The 27,457-nt window shown below is 41.5% G+C and overlaps 1 protein-coding gene across 2 annotated transcripts in view; it reads left to right on the forward strand.

Moving 5' to 3' along the window:
* The first annotated feature begins 287 nt into the window (after nucleotides 1–287).
* The window catches only part of LOC141192769 (N-acetylated-alpha-linked acidic dipeptidase 2-like), an 84,011-nt gene continuing 56,841 nt past the window's right edge, over nucleotides 288–27,457 (forward strand). The window contains exons 1-7 of one of the 2 annotated variants that reach the window (XM_073662055.1): nucleotides 288–494; nucleotides 8,009–8,120; nucleotides 8,201–8,387; nucleotides 10,738–10,839; nucleotides 11,289–11,414; nucleotides 22,309–22,495; nucleotides 25,013–25,106. In XM_073662055.1, the coding sequence (XP_073518156.1) occupies nucleotides 410–494; nucleotides 8,009–8,120; nucleotides 8,201–8,387; nucleotides 10,738–10,839; nucleotides 11,289–11,414; nucleotides 22,309–22,495; nucleotides 25,013–25,106 (893 nt within the window). In that variant the 5' untranslated portion in view covers nucleotides 288–409. The remainder of the gene's footprint in view (nucleotides 495–8,008; nucleotides 8,121–8,200; nucleotides 8,388–10,737; nucleotides 10,840–11,288; nucleotides 11,415–22,308; nucleotides 22,496–25,012; nucleotides 25,107–27,457) is intronic. The other variant, XM_073662054.1, reaches the window with a different exon arrangement.

A 27,457-nucleotide genomic window follows, 5' to 3' on the forward strand; every position in this document is an offset into this window, starting at 1 on the left:
CAAAAATGATACTGCGAGTGGATATATATATTATGATTCATATTAGTTACGTTTCATCAGCAAAAAAAAGTTCTTCTTTTGCTGTAATTATCAAAATGATTGGTCAATTAGTGGCAAAGAATTCTAAGATGAACATGTAGAAATGAAATACAATAGATAAATGTGTTTTTCTAATACTCTTATCAGCTTACATAAGTGCATCATAAGGAGCTCCTAAATCCATCCATTTACTCCACTGTAAAGTAATCAGATGTCGTTTGTGCTTTCAGCCGCTAGGTGTCGCGAGTATTCACTTTCAGAATTGCAAAACAAAAGTTTTGAAAAATTTGCAAACTTCTCCTTCCATTACAGAAAGTTCTCCGGTGTCTGTCATTAGCTGCGCGGAAGGAGATCCGGCAGGTCAGGCTTCATGGCCAGAAAGAGAGGAGTGAAGAGAAACTGTATAGTGATTATTCTGTCCCTGGCTGTGCTCTTCCTCCTGGGAGTGCTTGTAGGTGAGTGCCTCGTCTATTACAATGTGTAGCAGAGAACAGCTGTCAGGCTGAAGTGACAATCACATGTGCAGAGCTGTGCAGGACACCACCAGGCGTTATAACAGGGCAGAGGAAACTTTTCAGCTTAGTGAGGCTGCACAGGAGCAGGTGTGACAACATTACAATGCCTGATGTGACTTTTTTTTTAAGATTTACTTACATAGTTGTTACACTGATAATTCATAATTAAATAATATAAAAATTAGAAACCATAAATATCTAAAAAAATATGTATTATTGATGATGATAATATTGCATAAGTTTTATATTCTAGAGGAGATATAAATCCTCTAAACGTTTACCCCGCTTCCTTCTCTGCCCTATCATAATAATAATCAAGGTCCAGGGAGAGAACCTGCAAAAATCTTCCTCTCTCTGTTTTCTGCTGGAGCGGAATTGGTTAAAAATATGGACATGTGCCATCAGTCCTATATAGAATAGCAGGTGATATAAATGGATCACTGTAGGATTGACAATCGCCCAGAGGTGGACATATCATTGGTGCAACCGCACAGGGGCCTGAAAAGTCAGGGGGCCACTACTACCTCCATAGCAGGTGGAATTGTGCATTACGATGAGCTCTTGGACTGCAAAGGGCCCCATATATTGTTCTTGCCCAGGGGCCCTCTTCTGTCTGTGTTCGCCCCCGCATTCACCAGTGTCTCCCCTAGCAATGACTGTATGGTCACAAAGCGGTTTATTGTTGTGTACAAGGTTTACGCTTGTGAGTCTGATTAAGGCTTCATCCATACGTCCGTTTTTTCGCAGATATCGGCTTTTCATTGGAGTCATTTAAATCAGCGAGTCCGTGAAAAAAAATCCAGACAGAATTCAGATATTTAATGAGTAGGAGAAGCTTGGAATATTTTTTTTTTTTTTTACCATATGGGTAAAATGGTAATGTTAAAAAAGAGAACACACGGCAAATAATCATGAGTCATGGTAAAAAAAAAATTTTTTTCATGCCTGCAAAAAAAATAAATTGAAATTAAAACGAGGTGAATAGACATATAGATAAAAGCTGCTTTATTAAAATATAACGCATTATATATAAATATATATATATATACATACATACATATACACCTGATAGATGAAATGCAGAGCCGTTTTTATTTTATGGTGGCCTTTAATCTATATGTCTGCTCACGGGGGAAGCACCAGATCGCCTGGTTTTATTTTCCGGTTGTGATTGTTTTCTGCTGGAGCCCTTCTTGGAGGAGATGCCCATAGCACACGGGGTGAGCCCCACCCTGGACATACTACTCTCTCCCTAAACGCTACATAGAGTTGTGCCCTGATTTGCACAACTTAACCAGGTGAATGTTCTTATTTTTATTCTGACATATTACACCATCGTCATATACTCAGCGCGGTTCTTCTTCCCTTTCTCCCTTTTCCAGGAGAGATTACCTCCAATTGTTGCAAAAAATAACAATAAAATAGACGTCTATAAGAAGCATAAAGTTATGTACACACATGACGTATTTGCAGTGTTTTTTTTTTTCTACAATGAAAACTAGAGTGGTGGCAACAATCAAATTTTGAACGCGTTATTACATGCGTATTTGCAGCGTTTTTACTTGCGTTTTTCACCCATAAATGAATGTAAAAACCCTGAAAGGACTGACATGATGCGTCTTGGCAAAAGCGAAGCAAGGCTCAAAGTATGCGTGGGAATTTTTTTTTTTAGAAATCTCATTGATTATGCTAGTACTGTGAAATTTGCAGCAAAAAATGTCATGTGTGAAGATACTCCCACTTCCCGCGACAAAAAATATAAACAATTCATGAATTGCTGTTTAATATTCAATCAAATTCCCCACTTAATACTGAACCCCAGAGTGTGTCGTAACCACTTTTGGTGTGCATATATATGGCAATAGTCATACACAGCCCCCCCTAGGAAGCCCACACAAAACGCGCGTCGGGGCTGAGAGCAGTGGGTCCCACAGGGAGAGACATGAGTAAGAAATCTCTTTATTAATGCATTTAGGTTACTAGTTGGTGTCCTTAATATTATTGCTCAGCAAGAAAGCATTGACTATATTGCAACTTACATATGGTTACCATACCGACAATAGGACTTTTAATTGATCCTTTCTTACTGAATAAATATACAGTACATGCAATTATTGTAACGTCAAATAAAATCATCATATAGCACTGACACTTTATAGCTATGATTTTTCATTTTTTTTCCTCTCCAGTAGTTGTTTTGTGAGGACCACATGCTCCTTTTCACCTGAGTCCCCCTGTTATTGTTTTATCTTTTGCAGGTATTATTATAAGTGTTGCCAATTTTTGTCCATGATTTAATAAAATTCAATTGATTATGTAATATTGGCCGATTGATTCCATGTTTATAGTAGCAAAAAAATGTATGGCAGTGGTGTAGCAAAAAAATGGATGGCAGTGGTGTAGCACAAATAATCCATTAAATATTTTACGGGTTGTGTGTTTCTAAAAGAACAAGTTGGGTACACTGTGTGGGCACATAGGTGACATATTTGCATTTCCACTTTGCAAATGTCATGCGTCTGGATTCGAACCCTTCAGTCTGTGCTTTGAGGTCAACTTCCCTGTCCACCGAGCCACAGTGGATACACCTTTTCTCTGGGTGTTTAGTTTCTGTTACCCTAAAAAAAATGAAACAAGGATAACAGGTGTTTTTTATTTACTAATTTGTCTGCCCTATCACCTTTTGAGTGCGGCTTTATATACTTTCTCCCTCATGGTATTTCCTGCTGGTGATAGTCTCATTTGGCTGTCCAGCCATACTGCTGTAGTTTATGCCAGTCAGTGAATGACCAGCTAGGGTTTATCTCTCTGCTGTCTCTATCAGTACGTACTTTATCCTTTATTTTGTATTATGTGGTTTGTTTTACTCACCCTTGGATCGCTTTCTACTTCAGCACACTTTCCTTTCTGTAGGTAATTTGCACTCTGCTCTGCCCACCGTTTTTTTTCTGAGTAACAAGTAGCATAGGTCCGAGTTGCCATCATCTAGTCAGTGGTTAGGGCTATCTCAGCTCAAGCAGGAACAACTAGGGACTGCGGGGGCAGGATCTCCAGTCTGTACAGGAACCAGCAGGGTCAGTTGCAGTTTTTAGTGTGTAACCTATTTTCCTTGAGGGAGTTGATACACTATCATAACAGCTAAATCCACTCTCTTGCTTTTTTTCTGGAAAAGTTCAGTGGAATCAAAATAGTACTCACATGTAGATGAATTTTGTGGAGATGTGTAGTTACAATATGTTTTAATTTTGTTTTTTTTCCTGCTGTTCTGGCACTTTAGGGCTTCTGCAAATGTCGCCCACAAAGTATTCTAGCAAAATATGTGCCCCAAAAGTCAACTAGCGCTTCTGCTTTCCAAACCCCACCGTGTGGCCAAACAGTAGTTTGGGAGAAAATGCATAAGAAATTGTGGGGTCTGTTTTCTCCTATTATCCCTTGTGAAAATTAAAATTTTGCAGCTAATATTTTTTAGTGCTAAAAATGTACATTTTTTTTTCTTTCCATGGCCCAATGTTTTAAAATTGTGTGTGGACCTGTGGTGGGTTGAAGATCATCACTACACCCTTACATAAGTTCCTGGAGCAGTTAATTTTCCAATGTGGGGTCGCTTGTGTTTTTTTTGTTTGCGAGCTGGCACCTCAGGGGCTCGGCCCACAATCTATTAAAAAACAACCTGCATTCCAAAAACCAAATAGTGCTCCTTCCCATCTTACCTCTGCCATGTACAACTTCATAAGGGATATCACTACGTTCGCTAGATATTGCATAACAAATTGTCATATCCATTTTCTACTATTATCCCTTGTGAATATGAAAAATTAGAAGCTGAAGAAGCATTTCATGGAAAAAATAATAATTTTTCATTTTCAAGGCTCAATTTTATAAAGTTCTTTGAAACACCCGTGGATTTAAAATCCTCATCACATCCCTATATTAAGTCTTTCATGGGTTTAGTTTACCAAATGAGGTTACTTGTGGGGGGAATATCTGCTTTTTTTGGCACCTCGGGGGCTTTACAAATGCAATATGGCATCCACAATCTATTGCAGCAAAATTTTTGAGTCAAAAATCAAATATTGCTCTTTCCTTTCCAAGCCCTGCCGTTCGCCCAAACTTTCATTTTCAACCATATGTTGTCATTATTTTTAGGATAGATTGGAGGGGTGCAAGAGTGTTAGAGGGGAGGTCACAGAGCAGGAGGTTGCAGTATTCGAGGCGGGAGATGAGGGGCTGCACTAATGTTTTTGCAGATTCTTGGTTAAAGCGCACCTGTCAGCAGGATTGTGCTCAGTAAACTACATACACTGTCAGGTGGGCGCCGTTACACTGATTAATATGATACCTTGATTGATGAAATCTATCCTGTGGTTCTTGTGTAATCTTTACTTTCAGTTTGCAGATAATGATATGCCCGTGCTCCGGGGTGGCCTGTGGGGGGGGGGGTGTGTGCTCTATCTGGTGCTCTGCTTGCATATTCATCTGTATGCTCTTATGACAGCTCACTGTGCTTTCACTGACCTGCCTCCTATTTTACCTAGCCCTGCACTACTGGATGCATTACGTAAAATAGGAGGCTGGTCAGTGAAGGCACAGTGAACTGTCATAACAGCATACAGATGAATATGCAAGCAGAGCTCCAGATAGAGTGCCCCCCCACAGGCGGTCCTGGAGCACGGGCATATCATTATCTGCAAACTGAAAGTAAAGATTACACAAGAGGCACAGGACAGATTTCATCAACCAAGGTATCATATTAATCAGTGTAACGTCGCCCACCTTACAGTGTATGTAGTTTACTGAGCACAATCCTGCTGACAGATGCGATATGCTGACGCATGAAACCAGCCTTAGGGTATGTGCACACGATGCAGAAATGAAGCAGAAAATTTCTGCATCATTTCTGCATCTCCCTGGCAGAAAAAACGCATGCATATTGTACATGCGTTTTTCCTGCGGAATACATGCGGATTGACAAGCGCTTTCCAGGCAATTTTAGCATCACTTGGAAAGTGCTTGACAACTAGGTCACACTATATAAATCCATGCAAACAGCATGGATTTATATAGTGTGACCTGAGAGAATTGTAAAAATAAAAAATACATGTATACTTTACCCTCTGATGGCCCCCGGTGTCCTGCTCCATTCTCCCTTGCCGGCAACATTGAATTGAAAGACCTGCCGATGTCAGAGTCACGTGACCCGTCACATGACTCTGATGTCAGCGCAGGTCCTTCAACTCAGTGCAAAGTGTCTGGAACCAAGCAGGAGCTGTGCGCGGGCCGCCAGAAGGTAAGTATACATTTATTTTTTATTTTATTCTTTTTTTACAGCTTTTTTAATGGTACCTGGGTGTGGATGAGACTCTCCTCTCCTCCACACCCGGGTACCATCCGCATATTAGAACGCGTCAATAACGCAAGAGCAAATGCTGTCTTGCGGAATTGGCGCGTTCTAATGCAAGTCAATGGCAGCGAAAACGCCGCGTTTACGCAAAATTAATTGACATGCTGCGGATTTTTGACCGCAGCGTTTACGCTGCGGAAAAATCCGCATCATGGGCACAGCACATGCGGATTTCAATTGGGGAACATTGCTGTCCTTCTACCATGCGTTTTTAATGCGTTTCCGCAACTGCAAAAATGACGCGGAAAAGCATTAAAAACGCATCGTGTGAACACAGCCTTAGATGAATTCCTCGAGAGGTCTAGTTTCCAAAATAAAGTCACTTGTGAGCTTGACCAGTTTCACAACAGCAGTTTTAAACTTGCCACGGGTTAACAAATTTTCTGACAGCAGCTTTGGATATTATGAGGGGCGCTTTATTTTAAACGGTATCACTTTGGGGGAGTTTCATATATATGAAACTCCCCCAAACTGGACATGTTTTGGTATCACCATAATCGTACTGATAAGCAGAATCATATTGCCAGGTGGTTAGTTTTACCACAAATTGTACATTGTTAAAACAATTCCCAAAAAACAATGTCAGAATTGCGTTTCTTTTCACAATTTCACCGGACTTGGAATTTTTTCCCATTTTCCAGTAAAATGAATGGTGTCATTCAAAAATTACAACTTGTCCTGCAAAAAAACAAGCCCTCATATGTCTGTGGACAGAAAAATAAAAGAGTTATGGTTCTGGGGAGAAAGGGAGGAAAAAAAAAAAACAGAAACGCAAAAATGGAAATTGACCCCATCGTGAAGGGGTTAAGGCTAAAAGTGGTTTGGTGTTTAAGGAGTTAAGTCTCGTTATTGTGTTAAATGTGATATATAAAAAAAAAATTGTGCAGTTTTTTTTCTTATCATGACCCTTATTCCAAAACAAAGTTAGTAATCTTGCAATTTTCACGCTGTCCATTGGGACATTTTCAGTCTCTAATTTCCTCATATTTCAGGAAACAACACATGTACATTAGCAGCAATGAACCTTATCTTGTGCACTAACGCATCTAATGATCGTGTGCAAAGTTCATTATGAAGGGAGGGGGTGCAGCGGAAGCTGTCATACCAACTATTCTGATTTATGGATCATGTGTTATCAGCTGTGTATACAGGTGTCCTATTTCATTGTAATCCTGCCTGTGATGATAATGAGACTGCTGAAAACTCGTCCTTAAGTCTAAAATAGCCCCAATTGTCAGTGTGAATTAAACAAAATTATTAATTTTAGTTTCTTAATAAGAATCATATGAAATTGGGCAGCACGGTGGCTCAGTGGTTAGCACTGCAACTTTGCAGCGCTGGGGTCCTGGGTTCAAATCCCATCAAGGACGACATCTGCAAGGAGTTTGTATGTTCTCCCGTGTTTGCGTGGGTTTCCTCCGGGTTCTCTAGTTTCCTCCCACACTCCAAAGACATACTGATAGGGAATGTAGATTGTGAGTCCCGGGAATTAGACCCATCTGAACTGTTTTTGTTTCTCTCGTGAATGAAGGGCTCTCGTATGGAGGAAAGAAACACAAATACAGTAGTGTCTACATGTTGACTCCCATTTCTCCCCCATGGGTGACAAAGGCTTTATAATCAGTTTTTAGGTTGTAATTATTTCCTGAGGTCGAATACATCTTGCCCTACTGGTAAGTGGTTCATGTGTGTTGTCATAAAATCGAAAAAAAATGATACAAAGCTGGTGTGATCATATATTTACCAAGTGGCGACTTATGGCCATAATGGATCCAAACAAGTTCTCCATTCCTTTACTTCCGGCAAGTGAAAACAACCCTTTCCGGAAATAAAATCTTCCTAATTATTGTTGTCGTTAATTATTGCCATAACAGCCCATTACGGTGTCGCATGTTTTTCCCTTACGTGTTTGGGCTACATACAAGGACATCAAGCTCTTTGATGAAGATGTGTCAGATCTTTATTATTTTTCTTGATGAAAGCCAAAGAGAGCTGGAAGAGAAGTTTGTTATTTGTTGTAAAACTTTTTGATGTTTTTTTTTTTTGCTTTCAGGTTGGCTTATTCGACCGTCACATGGAAATTATGATGTCACTTTTAAACTTCGGAACGTACGGAAGGAGATTGTATCTGACATGAAGGCGGCGAACATAAGAATGTTCCTGCGGTAAGCAAGAGAAAAAAAATAGGTTGCTCCTGCTTAAAAATAATTTTTTTATTTCTGAAACGGACTTCATCATCTTTCAGAGATTTCACCAAAATTCCTCATTTGGCTGGAACAGAACAGAACCTTCTCTTGGCCCAAAAAATCCAGGCTCAGTGGAGAGATTTTGGATTGGATAAAGCTGAGTTAGTTCACTACGACGTCCTGCTGTCCTACCCCAATGTAACCAGTCCTAACTATATCTCCATCATCGATGAACACGGCACAGAGGTGAGATGATGCCAATTGTTTTTTTTTTTTATATATATATATATATTTTTGTGATTACCGATGAAGAACTCATGATACATTTTTATTTAAAGGGTTATTGCCACTAGTGAAAGTGATCCATTTTCCAAAGCATAGGGGATAACCTACTGATCATCACCAATGGTCCAACCCCCGGAATTCTTAGCGATCTCAAGCCCCATCTGAATGGAGAGGAGATGTGCATGCTCAACCTCCACTCCATTTATTGCCTATGGGGCTAGACGAGTAGAGAGGGTTTTTATGTTTTTTTTATTCTAAACATATTTTAAACACTTTGACTTTTTTCTAAATGTAACAATCTTGAATTTTCACAGCTTTAAACACATAGAACCAGAGCAGTCTCATAGTAGCTGATACTTTCTGTTTTTAGTAGCTCAGCTTTGCCATGTAGACTGTGACAGAATGAGCAGTGTCACCTCATTAAAGAGTGATGTTATCAGAATCCTCTCATTGTCATTAACTCCTTCCCGACATATGACGTATTTGTACGTCATATGTCTGGTCAGGTTTTTTGATGAGGGCTCAGTAACGGAGTCCGAAACTTTTCCGGCAGATGATGGTGTTAGCATTCAGCCATCATCTGACTTTAACAGCTGCAAGTGGAGCAAAGCTCTTCCCTCTGCTTTCTACCTATTAGATGCTGTTGTCTTATTTTGGACGGCGTGTGTGGACCGGGGGTCGCGCTGTTCTTACTGCCCATCAGTACCCACAGGTACATGATCGCGGGATGCTAATGGGTTGCCAAGAAAGCTGGTGGTCTGCTCAAGACCCCCATGCCTGTCATGACAGTATTCCAGTGAAAGCCAGGCCGTGGCTGGCGTTCATAGTAGACCATTATTTTTGCTACACGCAGCAGTAATGTAGTATTACTTTGTATAGTACAAGCGATCAGATGATCACAAGTTCAAGTCCCCTAAGGGAACCACAAAGAACAGCAAAAATTAAAATGTTTTTAAAAATATGGAAAAAAATAAAAAAAATATATAAAATTCTCACATTTAAAAAAAAAAAAAATAAATAAAATACATGAGGTGCTTTCTTGTCCATGAAAGTCGAATCTATCAAAGTATAAAATTAATACGTTCAGTAAACTCTGTAATAAATAATAATAAAAAAAATCAAAACACCAGAATTGCAGTTTTTTGACCACCGCAAAAAAATGTAGTATGAGGTGATAAAAAAAAAAAAAAGTGTGTATATACATAGTGTATATATATATATATATATATATATATATATATATATATATATATATATATATATATATATATATATATATATATATATATATATATATATATATACTATGTACCCCCAAATAGTACCAATAAAAACATCAACTTTAGGATGCAAAAAAACAAGCTCTCATACAGCTCCATCAACTGAAAATGAAAAACCTTATGAGTCTTGTTTTTCACCACCTAAATAAAAAAAAAACCTATGCATATTTGGTATTGCTATAATCGTACTGACCTGGAGAATCCTACTGCCAGGTCATATATACCATAAAATGAACACTAAAAAAAAAAATAAAATAAAAAAATAATTGTGGAATTGTGCGTTTTTTTTTTGCAGTTTCACTGCACTTGGAATTTTTTTTCCCACTTTCCAGTACATCACATGATAAAATGACCAGTGTCATTCAAAAGTACAACTCGTCCCACAAAAAAACAAGCCCTCAAATGTCTATCTTGACAGAGAAATAAAAATGTTATACCTCTTTGAAAGAAGGGGAGTAAAAAGCGAAAGCGTAAGATTAGAAAATTGCCATGTCAGGAAGAGGTTAAAGAAATTATCGGCACTGCCCCCATTGCGGTTCCCAATCTAAATTCCCTATCGGTATGTCTTTAAGTGTGGGAGGAAACCAGAGAACCTCGAAGAAATCCATGCAAACACGGGGAGAAGTTACAATTTTTCAGTAATCATACCGGCCACTGGAGCAACTTCACTAGGATGATACTTGTTGTTTGCTGTAGAACACTTCCCAGCTTTACTGTATAGACTGAGACAGAATAAGCAGAGTTCTCATCATGAAAGTGATGTCACCAGAGTCATTATCATTAATGGGTGGGCAAATTAAAAAGGGGAATTCCAGACGGAAGTATTTAGCAACTGGTGAAATCTGACCGGTGGGATAACATCTGATCACCAGAAGGGGAGCCCCATTCCTCCAGTATTTTTTTTATACATGTAATAGGTCATCATATATTAACCACTTAGGATATGAATTTTCTGATGATAAACAAAATAGTTTAATTGTTATTAATTTTAGGTATAACTTAAAATGTTCATTTTTTTTTTTTTTGTTTAGATATTCAACACTTCCTCGTCAGAGCCACCACCAGAAGGATATGAGAACTTCACGGATATCGTCCCACCATACAACGCTTTTTCTGCTAAGGGAGAACCTGAGGTAAGTGGACCAGTTCTGAGACCTCATGAAAGGCAGTGAGCTTCCTTCCATTTGCAGTCTACTTTTAAGCAAAAGTTCTTGGGGTTTCTAAGGCACGGATGGGATTTGTATGAATTCTTCTTTTTTTGTATAATATCTTATGAAGATTGTATCACTTCCGTGCAAAGAAGCCACCTTGCTAAAGTAAGGTTTAAGATGATAGACCATCGACGCAGCCATGTCTCTGGTCCAGAGTGTCAAACTTCAAGAGCACACTGCTCCCAGGAAGCCAGGAGGCAGGGGAGCGATGTGCTCCCGAAGAGAGAAGATGAGTCCAACCCTTTAAATAGAAGAGCCAAGACCTCCAATCTAGAATCAAATGTTGGAGCTCGAAACAGTCAATTGATAATGATCCGTTATTGGACTTTTATTAGCGTTATCGTTGCTGAGTTTGTTTCTTTTTCTTGCAGGGAGATCTGATCTATGTGAATTACGCCCGAACAGAGGACTTTTTTTTTCTTGCGCGAAACATGAGCATCAATTGTACTGGAAAAATTGTCATCGCTCGATACGGGAAAATCTTCAGAGGAAATAAAGTAAGAACTGGAGGATTTTTTATTAGATATTATAAAATATTCTTAAACTTTTATTCAATTTCTCTTCCCTTATGTAAAGTAGACGGTTTGGAATGATCTAGGAACATATTGATCTCAGCCTGGTGCTACGAGCCGTTGGGACCGGGAAGTGCATGGGTCTGTAACATAAGTTACTCCTCTCTAAGGCTATGTGCACACAACGTCTTTTCCAGGCGAGCGAACCCTTCGAGTTTTTTCGAGAGGAAGATGCTTCAGAAAATGCTAACCTTTTTTTTCGCATGTTTTGGTCATTTCCTGAGCGCTATTTTGATAACCACCGGTGGATCTTATTGAGCGTTTTTCCAGTGTTTTGGGGTCGTGTTTTTTTTCTGTATTTTTTTTTTTTTTAGCTTCATTGAAGAAACCACTAGCAGTTTTTAAAGCAAAAATGCTCAAAAATACGCTTGGGCGTCTTTGAGCCTTCCTATTGACTTGTAGAGAGTGTATTTAGAGTGGAAGATGCCAGAAGAAAGGACTGGTGCCTTTGTTTTTTTTACCCGCTTGGCATCTTTGGAAACCTGAAGCAATTAAAAGATGTTCAAAAGATGGAACATATGCACAGCAAGGGGCTTTTACATCGCAATGCATGTTTATTTTTTTGAGTTAACCCTTTTCAGATGGGTTTCGGAGCAGACCCGCATGAAAAAGGCGTCGTGTGCATATATCTTAAGGATAAGGCTATGTGCACACTGAGTATTTTGAGGAATTTTTTGGAGCAAATCCTCCTTCTCAAACATTGCTTCAAAAACCCTGGGAAAACTCTCCCAATACATTCCTATGAGAAATTCACTTTGTTGTTCACATGAGGACGTTTCCTGAAGGGGTTTGTTGATAAATTAAATTGCACGTCCCTTCTGTCAAAACTGGGCACTGTCCAATTAAAGGCTGCGAAGGACGCTTAAAGGGAATAAGTCACCCAAATTTACATTTCAAGCTAATCACATACCCCTGTAGGAGAGTGAGAAGCAATGAAAAATGTTTTGTTTTTTTAAATCTGTTCCTTTGTTGCCACACCCACCCCCGCACTCCCAAAAAAAAGTTTATTGTAATATTCAAATGAATCCGGCAACAACACTCAAAGGTAAGAAGATCACCCCACCATAGCTTAGAACAGATTTCCCAGTGTGTAAGATGTAATGATCTCTTGGTCTAACCTCCTGCATGAGTCGGTGTGGGAGGAGGAGCAGCACAGCTGAGTTTGGCTGTGTCACATTACAAACCCTTCGATCAGTTCTCCTCCCCTCCTAGCACTGTCAGCTCTGCTGTATTGTCACCCATGCTGCCTGCCCAGAGATGAGAGCTCAAAGTGTCAGTATCAAATTATTGTCTGTTGTGCTCAATTTGCCTCCGCACAGCAGGCATAAGTGTGATTACTGACACACTCCGTAATCAGGGTTTGTAATGTGACACAGCTAAACTCAGCTGCACTGCCCTTTAAACCACACTGACTCATGCTGGAGGTTAGACCAGGGAACAGAGCTGTATCATTACATCTCGCATGCTCTACAGGGAGAAGTACACAACCCTAGTGAAAACTATCTGATCATTTTTTTTTTAAGTCCCAAAGGGTGTTAACTCATTAGGTGACATAGTTTAATTGCTAATATCTCCCAACTGAGGAGTGAAATTAATAAAATAAAATGTTTTATGCCGCAGCCATTATTACATTTCTCTTTAAAGGGAACCTGTCACCAAGTTTTCCCCATTATAAAGTAGGGCGAGCACCTCTAAGCCGTCATATACATCATTCTGATATGCCCACTATCAGTATTTGGTCAGTATTTTTTCTCAGGAGTGGAAGCCAAAACCAGGAGTGGGTGATAAATGCAGATTTGGTGACTTGTTTCTATTATACCTTTTCTCTGATTGTTCTTCACCTGGTTTTGCCTCCCACTCCTGAGAAAAAATACTGAGCGAATACTGACCAAATACTGATAGTGGAGCCGTGGCCTAACTACAAGGCTCTTCCAAAGGTTAACGCTTTCCCATTGCAGACGATTTTGATTTTTCTTTTTTTCTTGACTTCATTCATTTTACCGTGCAATGTACTGAAAAATAGGAAAACAAATTAAAAATGTGGGGAAATGTTGAAAAAAAAAAATTTCATTTTTGTCATTGTCTTTTGGGTTTTGTTTTTATGGCTTTCATTGTGCAGTAAAACTGACTTGGTACCATGATTCTCCAGGTCAGTACGATAACCGCGATCCCAAATTTGAACAGTTTTTGTACATTTTAAATGTTTTATTGATACCATATTGGGATACATAATGTTTTAATTGATTTTTATTCAATTTTTTTAGGGGGGGGGAGTTGCGGCCACCGAATAACATCTGGTGTTTAGTTTTTAAAAGTGTTAATAATAGTTCTTTATTTCTTTATATCCAAGTTGACAAAAGAGGGGTGATTCAAACTTTTATGTTTTATTTTTTAATATTCTTGAAAACTTTTTTTTACTTTATTTTTAGAGCCCGTAGGGAACTTAAATGGTTATCCCCTACTCAATTTCTATATTTCCTGGTGTAAAATAAAAACAGCCTGTACTCTCCTCCAATGCTGGCACCTTTCCAATTATGTCGATGCCATATCTCCCAGGGCTTGCATGACGTTATGTCAAATGAGCCCTGCCACCCATTATCGTCCTCTAATGAGCCGCTTTACTCTCACTTCCTTCTGATGAAACTAACATCCAGAAGAAGTGAAAGCTGCTGCTGCTCTCTGACTTCCTGCGAATGAAGGAAATGAGAGTGAAGCGGACGCTGATTGCCTGCAGGGTTCACGTGACATAACCTAATGAGAGCTCTAGAAGATCCAGTGCTGACATTATGGAACAGCGTCTGAAAAAGAGGTGAGTATATACAGGTGCATCTCACTACATTAGAATATCATCAAAAAGTTAATTTATTTCAGTTCTTCAATACAAAAGGTGAAACTCATATATTATATAGAGTCATTACACACAGAGGGATCTATTATATAGAGTCATTACACACAGAGGGATCTATTATATAGAGTCATTACAGACAGAGGGATCTATTATATAGAGTCATTACACACAGAGGGATCTATTATATAGAGTCATTACACACAGAGGGATCTATTATATAGAGTCATTACACACAGAGGGATCTATTATATAGAGTCATTACACACAGAGGGATCTATTATATAGAGTCATTACACACAGAGGGATCTATTATATAGAGTCATTACACACAGAGGGATCTATTATATAGAGTCATTACACACAGAGGGATCTATTATATAGAGTCATTACACACAGAGGGATCTATTTCAAGTGTTTATTTCTGTTAATGGTGATGATTATGGCTTACAGCCAATGAAAACACAAAAGTCATTATCTCAGTAAATTAGAATACTTTATAACAGCTTGAAAGATTATTTTAAAATCCGAAATGTTGGCCTACTGATGACTCGCCCAGCGGGGGATATAGGGGACTCGATACCCGGGCCTTTACCTCCTTGGGATGTCACGGCGGTCGGCTCCCGGGCCCTTACCCTGGGGTCACTCTTAAAAAGAGGTTGTAGTGTTTTTAGTTTGTCTCGTGACGCCACCTGTGGTTTCTGGTCATTTGTACCAGCGCTGCTGCAGACCTCTGAGGAAGTTGATAGGGCAGCTAGGATGGAACAGCTTCCCACAGGTGGAGCGGGCCTCAGGGCAGTGTAGAGTTTGATGGTGGGTGATGCTGGGACTTGTGGTGCAGGAGAGATGGTGCAGCGGAAATAACTGATGGAGGCAGTGGAGTGCAGTCATCCGAGTTTTACTCAGTTCTTGTGCAAGGTTCTCAGGTACACTGTACGGGTGTACGCCTCCGCGTCGCACTGCGACTACCAGACCAGGGGTTCAGCTCTTCCTCAGATGTGTCAGGAGCGCCTGCGGAACCCCGCTTTCTTTAAGTTCCTAACTAGTCCGACTTCTCACGCTGGGTTTTCTCCCTCCTGCCCTGCGCTTCCCCACACTCAGTCCTGATCGGATGCTCTGAAGTCCCTCTGGGCAACCTGGAGTTCCCGGACCTACTTGACCCTCACGGTGACTAGGGTGAGGCTGTGGCAACTGCACCATGGAAGTGCAAAAGCCTCCGGTTTTTCCGTCCGAGACCTGCAGTAACACGGCTGGTCCAGGGGCCGGTCCCTTTCTTGCGGCCTGATCCCTATGACACCCGGCAGATTCGGGGCGTACGGGTGCCATCCTGCACTCACCATACCTCCTGGGATCCCTTCTATAGAACGGAGCCTTTCACCTCTGCTCCCCTCCTGGGCCTCTGTTACTAGGCCCCACTTGTGGAGCAGAGCTCCTGAAGAGCCTCTGCTACCCTCCTTCCTTCTCACTGACTTCTCCACTGACTGTCCTGCCACCCTAAGATGGCTTCCCTTTATATACCTCCTACAATGGTGCTCCCCTAATCTACATCCTCCACCCACACCCACTACTGGTTCCCCCTACCTTTGGTTCCCCCCACTCCAGCCAGGGACAGGGCTCAGCAGGAAACACATTGCATCTTGCCCATCCAGCCGTCCTGGAGCAGTGTAGTGTTGGATGCAGGTGTCGGGGTTCCGGGCAGCACTCCCTCCTTACCTGAGAGAAGGGAGACACCACACCTCTGGGTGAGGTGCAGTACCTCTGTGGTGACTGAACCCTCAGGGGCGCCACACTGAAATATATGCTCAGTAAATGCACTCAATACTTGGTCGGTGCTCCTTTTGCATCAATTACTGTATCAATGCGGCGTGGCATGGATGCGATCAGCCTGTGGCACTGCTGAGGTGTTATGGAAGCCCAGGTTGCTTTGATAGCAGCCTTCAGTCGTCTGCATTGTTGGGTCTGGTGTCTCATCTTCCTCTTGACAATACCCCATAGATTCTCTATAATAGATTCTCTATGGGGTTAAGGTCAGGCGAGTTTGCTGCCAATCAAGCACAGTGATACTGTTGTGTGTAAACCAGGTATTGGTACTTTTGGCCGTGTGGACAGGGGCCAAGTCCTGCTGGAGAATGACATTTCCATCTCCAAAAAGCTTGTCGGCAGAGGGAAGCATGAAGTGCTGTAAAATGTCCTGGTAGACGGCTGCGCTGACTTTGATCTTGATAAAACACAGTGGACCTACACCAGCAGATGACATGGCTCCCCAAACCATCACTGATTGTGGAAACTTCACACTAGACCTCCAGCAGCTTGGATTGTGGCCTCTCCACTCTTCCTTCAGACTCTGGGACCTTGTGGAGTGTGTCAGTGACTGCCTTCTGGACATCTGTCAAGTCAGCTGTCTTCCCCATGATTGTGGAGTCTACTGAAACAGACTAAGGGACCTTTTTAAATGCTTAGGAAGCCTTTGCAGGTGTTTTTTGTTAATTATTTTAATTTGCTGAGATAATGACTTTTGTGTTTTCATTGGCTGTAAGCCATAATCATCAACATTAACAGAAATAAACACTTGAAATAGGTCACTCTGTTTGTAATGACTCTATATAATATGAGTTTCACTTTTTGTATTGAAGAACTGAAATAAATGAACTGTTTGATAGTATTCTAATTTAGTGAGATGCTGTTATTATTTTACAGAGGGGTAATTGAAAAAGGGTTGTCTGAATTGTGGGCAATCCCTTCAAACCTATAATTATTTGATAAGATTTGATTTGATAAGATAAAATAACAATCTCCTAAGAAGCAAAGCCCATGGTATCCCATCAATTCTCCTTAATCACATCATTGAAGGGGGGGGGGGGGGGTGCGATGGGTACCAGAATCAGCACGCCACTTTGGATGCACCACTTTCTAGTAATTGACAACTGCATTTATATTACCCGGGGATGCTATCAATATTCAATTGGTTATTATGATTTGCTAACTTAGAATGATGACTCGAGTGCCACCATTGCTTTAGCACAGGCTTTATTAAGCCACATTGAGACATTTGTGAAATATGGTCTAAACATGGTCAACTAGTGGCACAAGATAATTTTAGCAACTGACAATGATGACATAGCACTGGCATGTGCCATCAATGTCCATTTAGTCCAACGATGATTTGTGTGCCACAGTTGTCTTGGCACAGTTTAAATTAGGATATAAAATCTACAGATTTCCCACTCTTCCCACTTTGTCCACTAAACCGCAGGGAATTTGAAGGGCATCCCTTGATCATGACCCATCCAAGATAGTCATCGACTTGTGGCAAAATATGGGTTCAGCTACTGACATTGATGACATATCACCAAGATGTGCCATCAATGTCCAATTGGTGGTAGTCTTTGGCACAGGTTAGGTTAGGGTGCGTAATCTAAAGGATCCCTTGGTCTTCACACTGTGACCAATAGATAGACCTAGACTTTGGGGAAGAGAATATCCACAACATGGTCACCAAAATAGTCATTAGCAGATCACAGTTCGATGGGCAAGTGAACATGGGTAAGAGTGAGTTGGAGTTTGGAAACAGAAGAACTGAAGTCTAGCAAAATGTCCAGGTGTTCTGGACTGGTACAATGTTAAGAGCAAGATAAGGGTCAGAATCAGAAAAGGCATAGTAGCGTTGGCACAGCATAAAAGGGGCCATCAGAAATGTTGTCTAAGGGTGGAATGGGTCAAAAATTGTAATTCATGTTTATATAGAGCAGCCAGCTCTATGACTTGCTGACGACTGTGCATTCGGATTAACCGGACAGCCAAGTGTCCAGATTGCCCAGTGGGCTGCCTGCCATGATTGGAACATGCACCTCCCCATTGCAGTGGGGGCCTGGAAGCAGTGAACAGTACAGGACCATGTTGGGGTGATAATGTTACATTAGAGGGGGTCTAACTATTGTAACTCCTACCCAAAAGTAGAGTGGCATGCAACTGTGACCTTCTATCAATCCCACTTCGAGAGACCACAGGGTTAACCATTGACTCTGTTGGGCCAACTACGTGACCACCTTCACCACCTTCCACCCCCCCCCCAAAAAAAAAATGTATGAAGCCAGCCAGTTGATGGATAAAATTGACATTCCTTCAGCCTTTGTTGGTTGAATAAGTTTTCTTTGGATTGGTTTGATGGCAAATGCTGACGGTGATCTGCAAAAATGATGAAAATATAGGCTAATTATTACAGAAGTCAATTTAGAGGATGGCCACTGCTTTATGTGGCTACAATAGGAGGCCATTTGGGATTTGGGTTTCAAACATGGGATAGGGGTCAACACTAACCTAAATTTGCCCCTGGCCTGATTAGCGTGAATTGTTGTAGGTCCTGCAGTATTACTCTTGTCTCTAATAACATTTTCTAAAAGTCATACTTCTGTAGAACAAGGTGATTTAAAAAAGTAAACTGGTCCAACATTTTTATATGCTCCTCTTTTGGGTAGGTTCCTCCCGTAAATTTAATTTTGGGGTCAAACACCTTCGATCTGAGTTATATCTGTTTTTTGCTGATGCTGGCTGTATAACACAGCCATCACCTGCCATGTGTAGATCGGGTTCAGCTCCTGAGACTGCTCCAAACACCTTCTCCATACGTGAGCCAGATGTTGGGAAGGGTTTATATGGATTGTCTAATCAATGAAACGGTGTGATCAACTAATTTTTCAGGGACCTTTTTAACCAAGGAGGACCACCCCTTTTATTTGGTAAGCTAACTTGTATAGCGGCATCATATTCTGCACAGACTTTATCATCATCACTTTCCCCATTGGGGCTCACAATCTAAATTAATTCCTTATCAGTATGTCTTTGTAGTGTGGGAGGAAACCCACGCAAACACGAGGAGAATGTAGAGATGTTGTCTCCCAGCGCGACTAAGTGTGTATTGTGGCACAATGTTATGACGTTGCCGTCCAACTATTACAAAGAGGTGCAGGGAATGCCGCAGTCAGTAGGCAGTTTGCAGGGCTGATGATGTGGCCACCAGACCAGGGTCATGAGAATCTTTTTGCTCAACGCTACTGTGTAATATACATAGCATTTCAATACGTTTCACAAGCTTTAATCCTGAAGTGAGTTTTCTTGACCCAACCTCCCTCTTATCTTCCTCCCGCCAGTAATTTCGAGAATGTGCAATGAAACTAAGGAGGCTAATGACTATAATCAGCTCCCACCAGGAATTGTGCAGGGACGGAGCAGGTGCTAGACCTCACCACCAGACTTGCTGATGCCTTCATACAACTATTGGTGTTTTCTGCTAATTACTCCAGGAATGTTGTATCCGTTGCTCAGCCGCGGCCCCCCTCGCTGTGTCAGCAACCAGGGAGGGGAGACAGAGCATTAGGCCGGTCAGCACATTGCTTGGTCATTCGTTAGTCGGTCCAATGGTCTTGTGATGTTAATGAATATCCCAACTATCACACATACAACCACATGGTGTAACATAACGATATATGACTATTAATAGGAAATGCGGAATTTTATTTATTTTTATGTAGCATGCTGAATTTTTCAAAATATGTGAACCCCTCCCAGATATACATAGGTGTTCATTGGGTGATCTTCTGGGATCACTTTTTCACGGCACAGCATGATAACCGAAGTTGGCCTGCTAAAGCCACTCTGGTCTGTAGTACACCTGCCATTTTACTCATGTACTTAGGGCTCAGAGTATTAATTTTTTCAGAAGAGTTTCCTTAAAGGTGTTGTGTGGTTAGTAGCGCGTCCCTCAGCTCTGCTCTTTGCAGCCTTGATTCACAGCACTGGATCACGTGGGATTGAAATCTGGCACGTGCACACATCATCGTGATATCAGCACATTCGTAGAACAGCCTTTGCCATCTTCCAGTTTTGCACATGCCCAAGAATGTTTTCCTGCAAGAAAAACTGTGTAAAGGCAACTAACTTATGAAGGTTCTTCAAACAGCAGGCACATGATAGGCAACGCGTTTTGGAGCTGTACTTCCTCAGGCAAACCTGAACGAGTGAATACAGCTTCGAAACGCGTTGTGTGTTTTCACCGCAATATTTTTTTTCATGTTTCAATGGTCAGAAGAATAGAAGGAACAAGACGAAGAAGAAGACCAGCAACCCGATGGCTTGATAACTCTTCAAGATAATAGTGGAGAAGACCCTGATGGACCTATCTAGTCTTGCACAATATCGATCTTCCTACAGAGCTTTCATCGATCAAGTCACCATGGCTCGACATCAAGCCGAAGGCCGTTTAAAAAAAAATCCCGTGGACAGCGCTCATCTATCCTGCAAGAATATTTTCCCGAAATACGGAGCACAGATTTTTGGAACAAATGGTGTGATTCTTGATAGGGCAAGCTGCCCTGCCGGACTTCCTTTAAAGAGATGGTGTTATGATGGACATATAAGATGTCATTCATGAGGTTCCCTACTTACGAACCACCTGTATGAGCCAGAACGCGGAGACCTGAGAACAGCTCCAAACCTGATGGTTGCGTTACATGGCAGCCATATAATGCAGAATGTAAAATCCAACATCTTTTTTAATGATATAAATTTTTACCTTTGCTAATTTTATTTAGTATTTGTATCTTGTAATACCCTATAAAATATGACTACCTAGAAACAATTAGCAAGTAGGCTAACTGCAGTTGATAAATCTTATATGTAATGCCATATTTTTCCTTTGGGGGTGCTGCAGGTAAAATGACCAGACAGGTGCCTCTGAATCATCCCAATGAAGAACTACTTTCTTTGTAGTAGAAAAAAAAAACAGTTTTTATGGAGTACCCAGAGGAAAACCAAATATGGAGAGAACAATAAACTCTACGGAATAGTGGTCCTTTGGGGACATTTTTAATTTTTTTAACTTAAATTCATTAAAATTTATTTTTGGTATTGAGTCTCATTAAAAAAAAAATGTCTATTGCTGGCCACAGAATGAGTTAACTTGGAATCTGTCAGTCAACTCCTTATGACGATCCAATGGGAAGTTTTGTAACTCTTTTATCTGTCTTTTTCTGAGCTCCCCTCAGCTGGTTTATGATCACTGACCACATCAGAGTTAAATGTGCCGGGAAACAAAGACCCTGTAAAAGGCAAACGTGCAACATTTTTCATAACAAAATTTTTGCATGTGGGTTTTATTTAAATATTTGCATTTTTTATATTTTTTTTACATTGTTGGTCTCCGTGCTCTTTATTGGCTGTAGCATGAGATTAACTAAGAATCCATCAGTGATCTTGTTCTGATGGGGCGTTTCTAAATCTTTTTATCGTCTCTTTAAACTGATTTATGACCATATAAAAGGAGAGCTGAACATCGATGTGGTCATAAATCAGCTGGGAGGAGCTCTGAAAAGTACAACGTTACAAACTTCCCGTCAGAACCAACTCACTGACTGTTCTCAGTTAACTCAAATAAAAATAAAACATTTTTAATTCATCCTGATTGCGCAGAACGGGTCTACAATTTTTGCCAGCTGTGCAGGTATCTGCTGACGAAACATCATCAGTGCTGCTCTCTTCACTGGGAGAAGGAAATGATCAGCTCTGGAACCATTTAAAGGGATTGTCCAGCCTTAGGATAGAAGTCTGCAGTTGCTTTGTGACTGCAGACTTGTGAATTCTCAAAGTGAGCAGTGGGCACATAACTGCATGTATGCAAATCACATACTTGTGGTCATGTGCCGACTAGTCGTGTCCATCCTCACTCAATGCAATTGTACTGAGTGAGGCCAGGCACGTCTAGTCGGAATGTGGCTGGAAGTGTGCAAATATTTGCGGTTTCATGACCGCCCGCTCCCCGTACCGAAGAATCCTCACAGTGTGCACGCTGTGAGGATTCACTAGTCTGCATTCACATAAGATACAAGTCTGCAGTCACTCTAAGGATGGACAACCCCTTTAAGGTCCATGTTTACATACTTTTGTCATTGTTTGATACTCATTGATGCTGTATTTCCATAGGTGAAAAATGCTATACTAGCAGGAGCCAAGGGAATTATCCTGTACTCAGATCCGGCTGATTACTGCGCTCCGGGGGTTGAGCCCTATCCCGATGGTTGGAACCTGCCAGGTGGTGGTGCCCAACGTGGTAACGTCTTGAATCTTAATGGTGCAGGGGATCCTCTAACACCAGGTTATCCAGCAAAAGGTGAGTGGATGGGAAGAAATTGGAGCAGAAACCTTTAGATTAGATGCAGTTTTTTCATGAAGATCTTGTGATGTCCACCTGTAGCCCAAGTTCCGATCTTCAGTACCAAATAAACAAGATCTCTCGGAGAAGAGAATCATTCTAGCTCAGGAGGTCTAAACATGTCCTTTATTACACTGAGGACCCTTGAATTTAAATGGGAATTTGTGTAGTGCATTTTTCGTCAGACCGAATGCTCCAAGGAAAAAAATCACAGCATGCACGATTCGCCTCCAATAATCGGATCGCACTCGGCCATTCAAGTCTATCGGACTGACAGCATGGAGAAGATAAAGAAACTTCTTCCTTTTTTGTTATTCTCCACATCCTAGAAAAATGGATCCCACTCTGATCAGAGTCTTATCAGAGAGTAATTAGCATAATTGGACCAATTTTCTCGGAGAGCATACGGTCGTGTGTCCCCAGCCTGTTGAGTACCGTGACTCCATGTCTGTGTCCAGCGTTGAGTCTAATTAACGATTTGGGCCGAGCACAAAATATTACAATGTTATGATTATGATCTCATTCTAGAAGTCCGAATCAATCTGTCTGTTCCATGGTCAGCCATTTATTTGATAAGCCACATGGTCGGACTCCATGGCAGAAAAGGGTTAAAGGGAATCTGTCACCACTTTGGAGTTATCAGACCTCTACTATGGCCATAGAGGGTATAGAAAAGTAAATCTATACCTACCTGTATGGCCCATAGCAGAGGTCTGATTGCAGAGAAAAGCACTTTAATCAATTATATTTTGTACAGGCTTGGCGTCCGGGGGACGGGAAGAAATCCCCACCTATGTGCTTATTATTCCCCTAAATCCCCACCTATGTGCTTGTTTTTCCCCCAAATCCCCGCCTGTATGCTTAATTATCATATCCCCCCCTCCCCTGCACATCACAGGGCCCTGTGACGTGTACTGTGCTCCCTCTTGTGCGGGCTTGAGCAAAGCGCCGCTCACATAGAGCACGCTCTGCGCGCCGGGAAGGGACAGTGGGGGAGAGGGGGAATATGATAATTTAAAGAAGTTGTCCACTACTTTATATGAACCCCCCCAATGTTTTCCCCCGGGGCCCAGAAGTGTTTTTGTAAATACCTTGAGGTGCCTTTTTCTGCCTCTGAGCGGAGATATCGCTGGCCGCTCAGAGGCATCCAGTGAGGTGTGACTCAGCGCTGGGGTCCCCGCAGTGGATGCTGGGCCGCGCCCTTTCCCGATGAATGAGGAGAGGGAGAGAAGGAGAGCGCGCGGTGGATGCCGGGTGTGACGTGCGGGGTAACCCTGCCCACAGCCCTACGTCCACCATGGAACGCAGAAGTGAGTACCCCCCTGCTGACGCCGGAACTTGACGCGACATCAGCGGATGTCAGAGCCGGCTGCAGCCGGGGGTCACGTGGTGCCTGTGAGCGGCCAGTGATGGCGCCGCTCACAGGCAGAAAAGGCTCCACAAGATATTTAGAGAAACACTTATGGGCCCTGGAGGAATACTTTGGGGGATCATATAAAGTAGTGGACAACCCGTTTAAGCATACAGGTTGGGATTTGGGGGAATAATAAGCACAAAAGCGGGGATTTCCCCGGACAACAAGCCTCTAGAAACTAGAAGTGATTAAAGCGCTTTTCTCTGCAATCAGACCTCTACCATGGGCCATACGGATATGTATAGATTTACTTTTCTATACCCTGTATGGCCATAGTAGAGGTCTGATAACTCTCAGGGGGTGACCGATTCACTTTAATTAAAGGGTTTTTCCCCACTTTCATAAATGGGTAATTTTGGATAGCCCTTGTAAATACAAGCAGTTTTGTAATTTACTACTTATTAAAATCTTCAGCTGTTCTTGAGATAATATCCCTTTTCTTGTGTTTACAGCTCGTTTCCTTGGAGACCAACCACCGTTGCTAAACAGCAGAACACGCGTAGTTCTTACAATTTATTTTCTATTGAGCTTGTAAGCACTTGTTTTGGAGCTGGCCAGGATCTATGAAGTGCGCTGTTACCTCCTAATCCTGGCCTAATTCAGCGCAATGCTTAAAAGCTAGACCGCAGCGGTGGTCGGTCTCCTAGGCAACGAGCTGCAAACGAAAGAAAAAAGTGTTATTATCTCAAGAATGGTTGTAAATTATAATAAATAGAAAATTGCAAAAGTGCTTGTTTCTATAAGCTCTATCCGACAATGTCCATCAATAAAAATGGAAATAACCCCTTAAATCACAATTCCATGCAAGGTCAAGAGGAATTTATTATGAATGCTGCTTTATTTGACCTAGGTTAAGATTAAACCTGGATCCATGGTTGAATTTAGTAAATTGTAATATCTTCTAACTTGGTGTAAAAATAATCTTTGTGGGGGAGGGGAAGAGGCAATTATTATGAGCACCATATAATGGCATCTGTAGCCGTTGTTTCTATTTTTTAACCTTCTATTGTTTAGTGCATGTTCAATGATCTTTAGTTTATTATGATCTTTCTCTCCGGAAGATTTTATGTATAGATACAAGGCAGATGAAGGAGTCGGACTTCCCAGCATTCCCGTCCATCCTATAGGATATCATGATGCTGAACAAATTCTAAGGTATGCTCAAAGTGAGAGAGGAGCGAATCCGCCAATAGACCAGGCACTCCAAGAGTTTAGAGATGAAGGGGAGATTGGAGACTGGTCTGTAGTTGTTTGTTCAGGAAGGGTCAAGAGAGGGCTTTTTTAACAATGGAGTGTTTGAAGGAGGAGGGGAAGATACCAGAAGAGAGGGAGAGGTTGAAGATTTTAGTTAGGTGAGTAGTGACGACTGAAGAGAGAGACTGGAGTAGATGTGAGGGGATGGGGTCAGTGGTGCATGAAGTGGGATGAGAAGAAGAGAGGAGCCTGGAGACTTTTGATTCTGTGACTGGGTCAAATGTGGAGAGTGATCCAGAGGAGATGAGGGGAGGGATGGGAGTCACGGCACTTGGTGGCTGGGAGCTGATTTCCTTCTCTATTTTCTCTGTGAAGTAGGAGGCCTCAGCACAAATGTCCATGATAGGGGCCTGCGCTTTAGGACTGAGGAGGGAGTGAAAGGTGTCAGTTTTTTTGGGTTGTTGGATAGTGAGGAGATCGGGGTGGTGAAGTATGTCTGTTTGACCAGGACTGGTTGGGTTCTGACATGATTAACTCAGGGATTCCGTCACCCCACGTGGTCACGTTGGCTCACGGACATTATGATGTCGGAATGTCCTTCAAAGCCTAACCCGCGATGGAAGCACCAGAGAAGAGTGAAGAGGAGACGAGTGCCAGAGAGGATACCCTACAAAAGTCAGGGAGGAGCTGCAGCAGCAAGAACAGATGAAGGGCTAGGTACGTATGATTATTTTTTTTTTTATTTTTTTTTTTTTATTGTTTTTTAAGCCCTTCCCGGCCTATATGACTCCACTTACCCAACACTAGAATGTACAAATTTTGGCAAATTTGAAGCTAATTTGATTAGTTTAGAATCTATTCTCTCATCCTTATTCGGAATATATGAAAGATAGATACATATATTCCAAGTGACTGAAGGCTCCTAACTAAATTTCTACGTAGAAAAATCCGATTACTTGGGCAGGATGAGATGGGGGTTGGCATGGGGGTGGTGTGGATAATGCCAAGCTACTTTTCGGTCCCAGTTCAATTATGTGGAACAGTTTGGGGGTCAGGGATACTGTGTTATACAATCACACACTTTTGAATGGGCTCCAAAGTGGTCCTTTTAACACAGATTTGCATAAACTGCTCCTTTTTGTGGTCCGGATGGTTCTAAGGAAATTTGTCTTTTTGGCTAGTGTGGGTATGTGTACTCTGAGTTTTTCCTGGAGATTTTTTTTTTAGTGCAAATTGAGTGGAAACAATTCAAAACTCCTTAAAAACTTGGAGTCTATGCTTAGGTTCTGCTCCAAAAACTCTACAAAAAGACTCTGTGTGCACACAGCCATGCATGTAAGAACTCTGACAAATGTAATTTCCTAAAATGCAGAGATTAACTGGTACCACATCAGCAAAAACTGCAGTGAAACCACCTATTTGTGAGCATAGACCTGCACAAATACATTGTAACACACTATGAGAAAGGAAAGGGGAGAGCGTTTTGTGGTTCTGTTACATTTACAGTCATGGCTGAGAGTTTTGGTAACCTTGAAAATTGTTCCAGAAAATGAAGTATTTCTCCCAGAAAATTATTGCAATAACACATGTTTTTTATACACATGTTTATTTCCTTTGTGTATCGGAACAACACGAGAAAAAAAGGCAAATTGGACATAATTTCACATAATTCTCCAAAAATGGGCCGGACAAAATTGTTGGCACCTTTCCAAAATTGTGGGTAAAGAACTTTGTTTCAAGCATGTGATGCTCGTTCTCACTCAACCGTGGCAAGTAACAGGTGTGAGCAATATAAAAATCACACCTGAAACTAGATAAAAAGGGGGGAAGTTGACTCAATCTTTGCATTGTATGTCTGTGTTCTAAGCATGGAGAACAGAAAGAGGAGAAGAGAACTGTCTGAGAACTTGAGAACCAAAATTGTTGAAAAATATCAACCATCTCAAGGTGGTTACAAGTCCATCTCCAGAGATCTTGATAAATTGTCCACGGTGCACAACATAAGACTGGATACGACTGTACACTCCTAGTAGTGGGAAACATCCTGATATCCCCATTCACAGTAAGCCGAGACCTTGAAAGTGGGGAGGAATTGCTACACAAAGTGTATGACAAAGTTAAATAACTTTTATAATTCTACAATGATTAACTCCTTGGCATCACCAATTGTTCAAGTACAGCTGACATGCTGTATGGAGCGGGCTCAGGAGCTGTGCTATACAGCCGGCACCTGAGAATACCTGCTGTGATCGGAGTGATATTTAAAAGGTTAGGAATGGAGGGCAGTCTTTTAGGAAGCCCATCGCCCTTCT

This window comes from Phyllobates terribilis, unplaced genomic scaffold, assembly GCF_046119375.1.
Source record: "Phyllobates terribilis strain yellow unplaced genomic scaffold, ASM4611937v1 Scaffold_2__4_contigs__length_985480577, whole genome shotgun sequence".
Lineage (NCBI taxonomy): Eukaryota > Metazoa > Chordata > Amphibia > Anura > Dendrobatidae > Phyllobates > Phyllobates terribilis.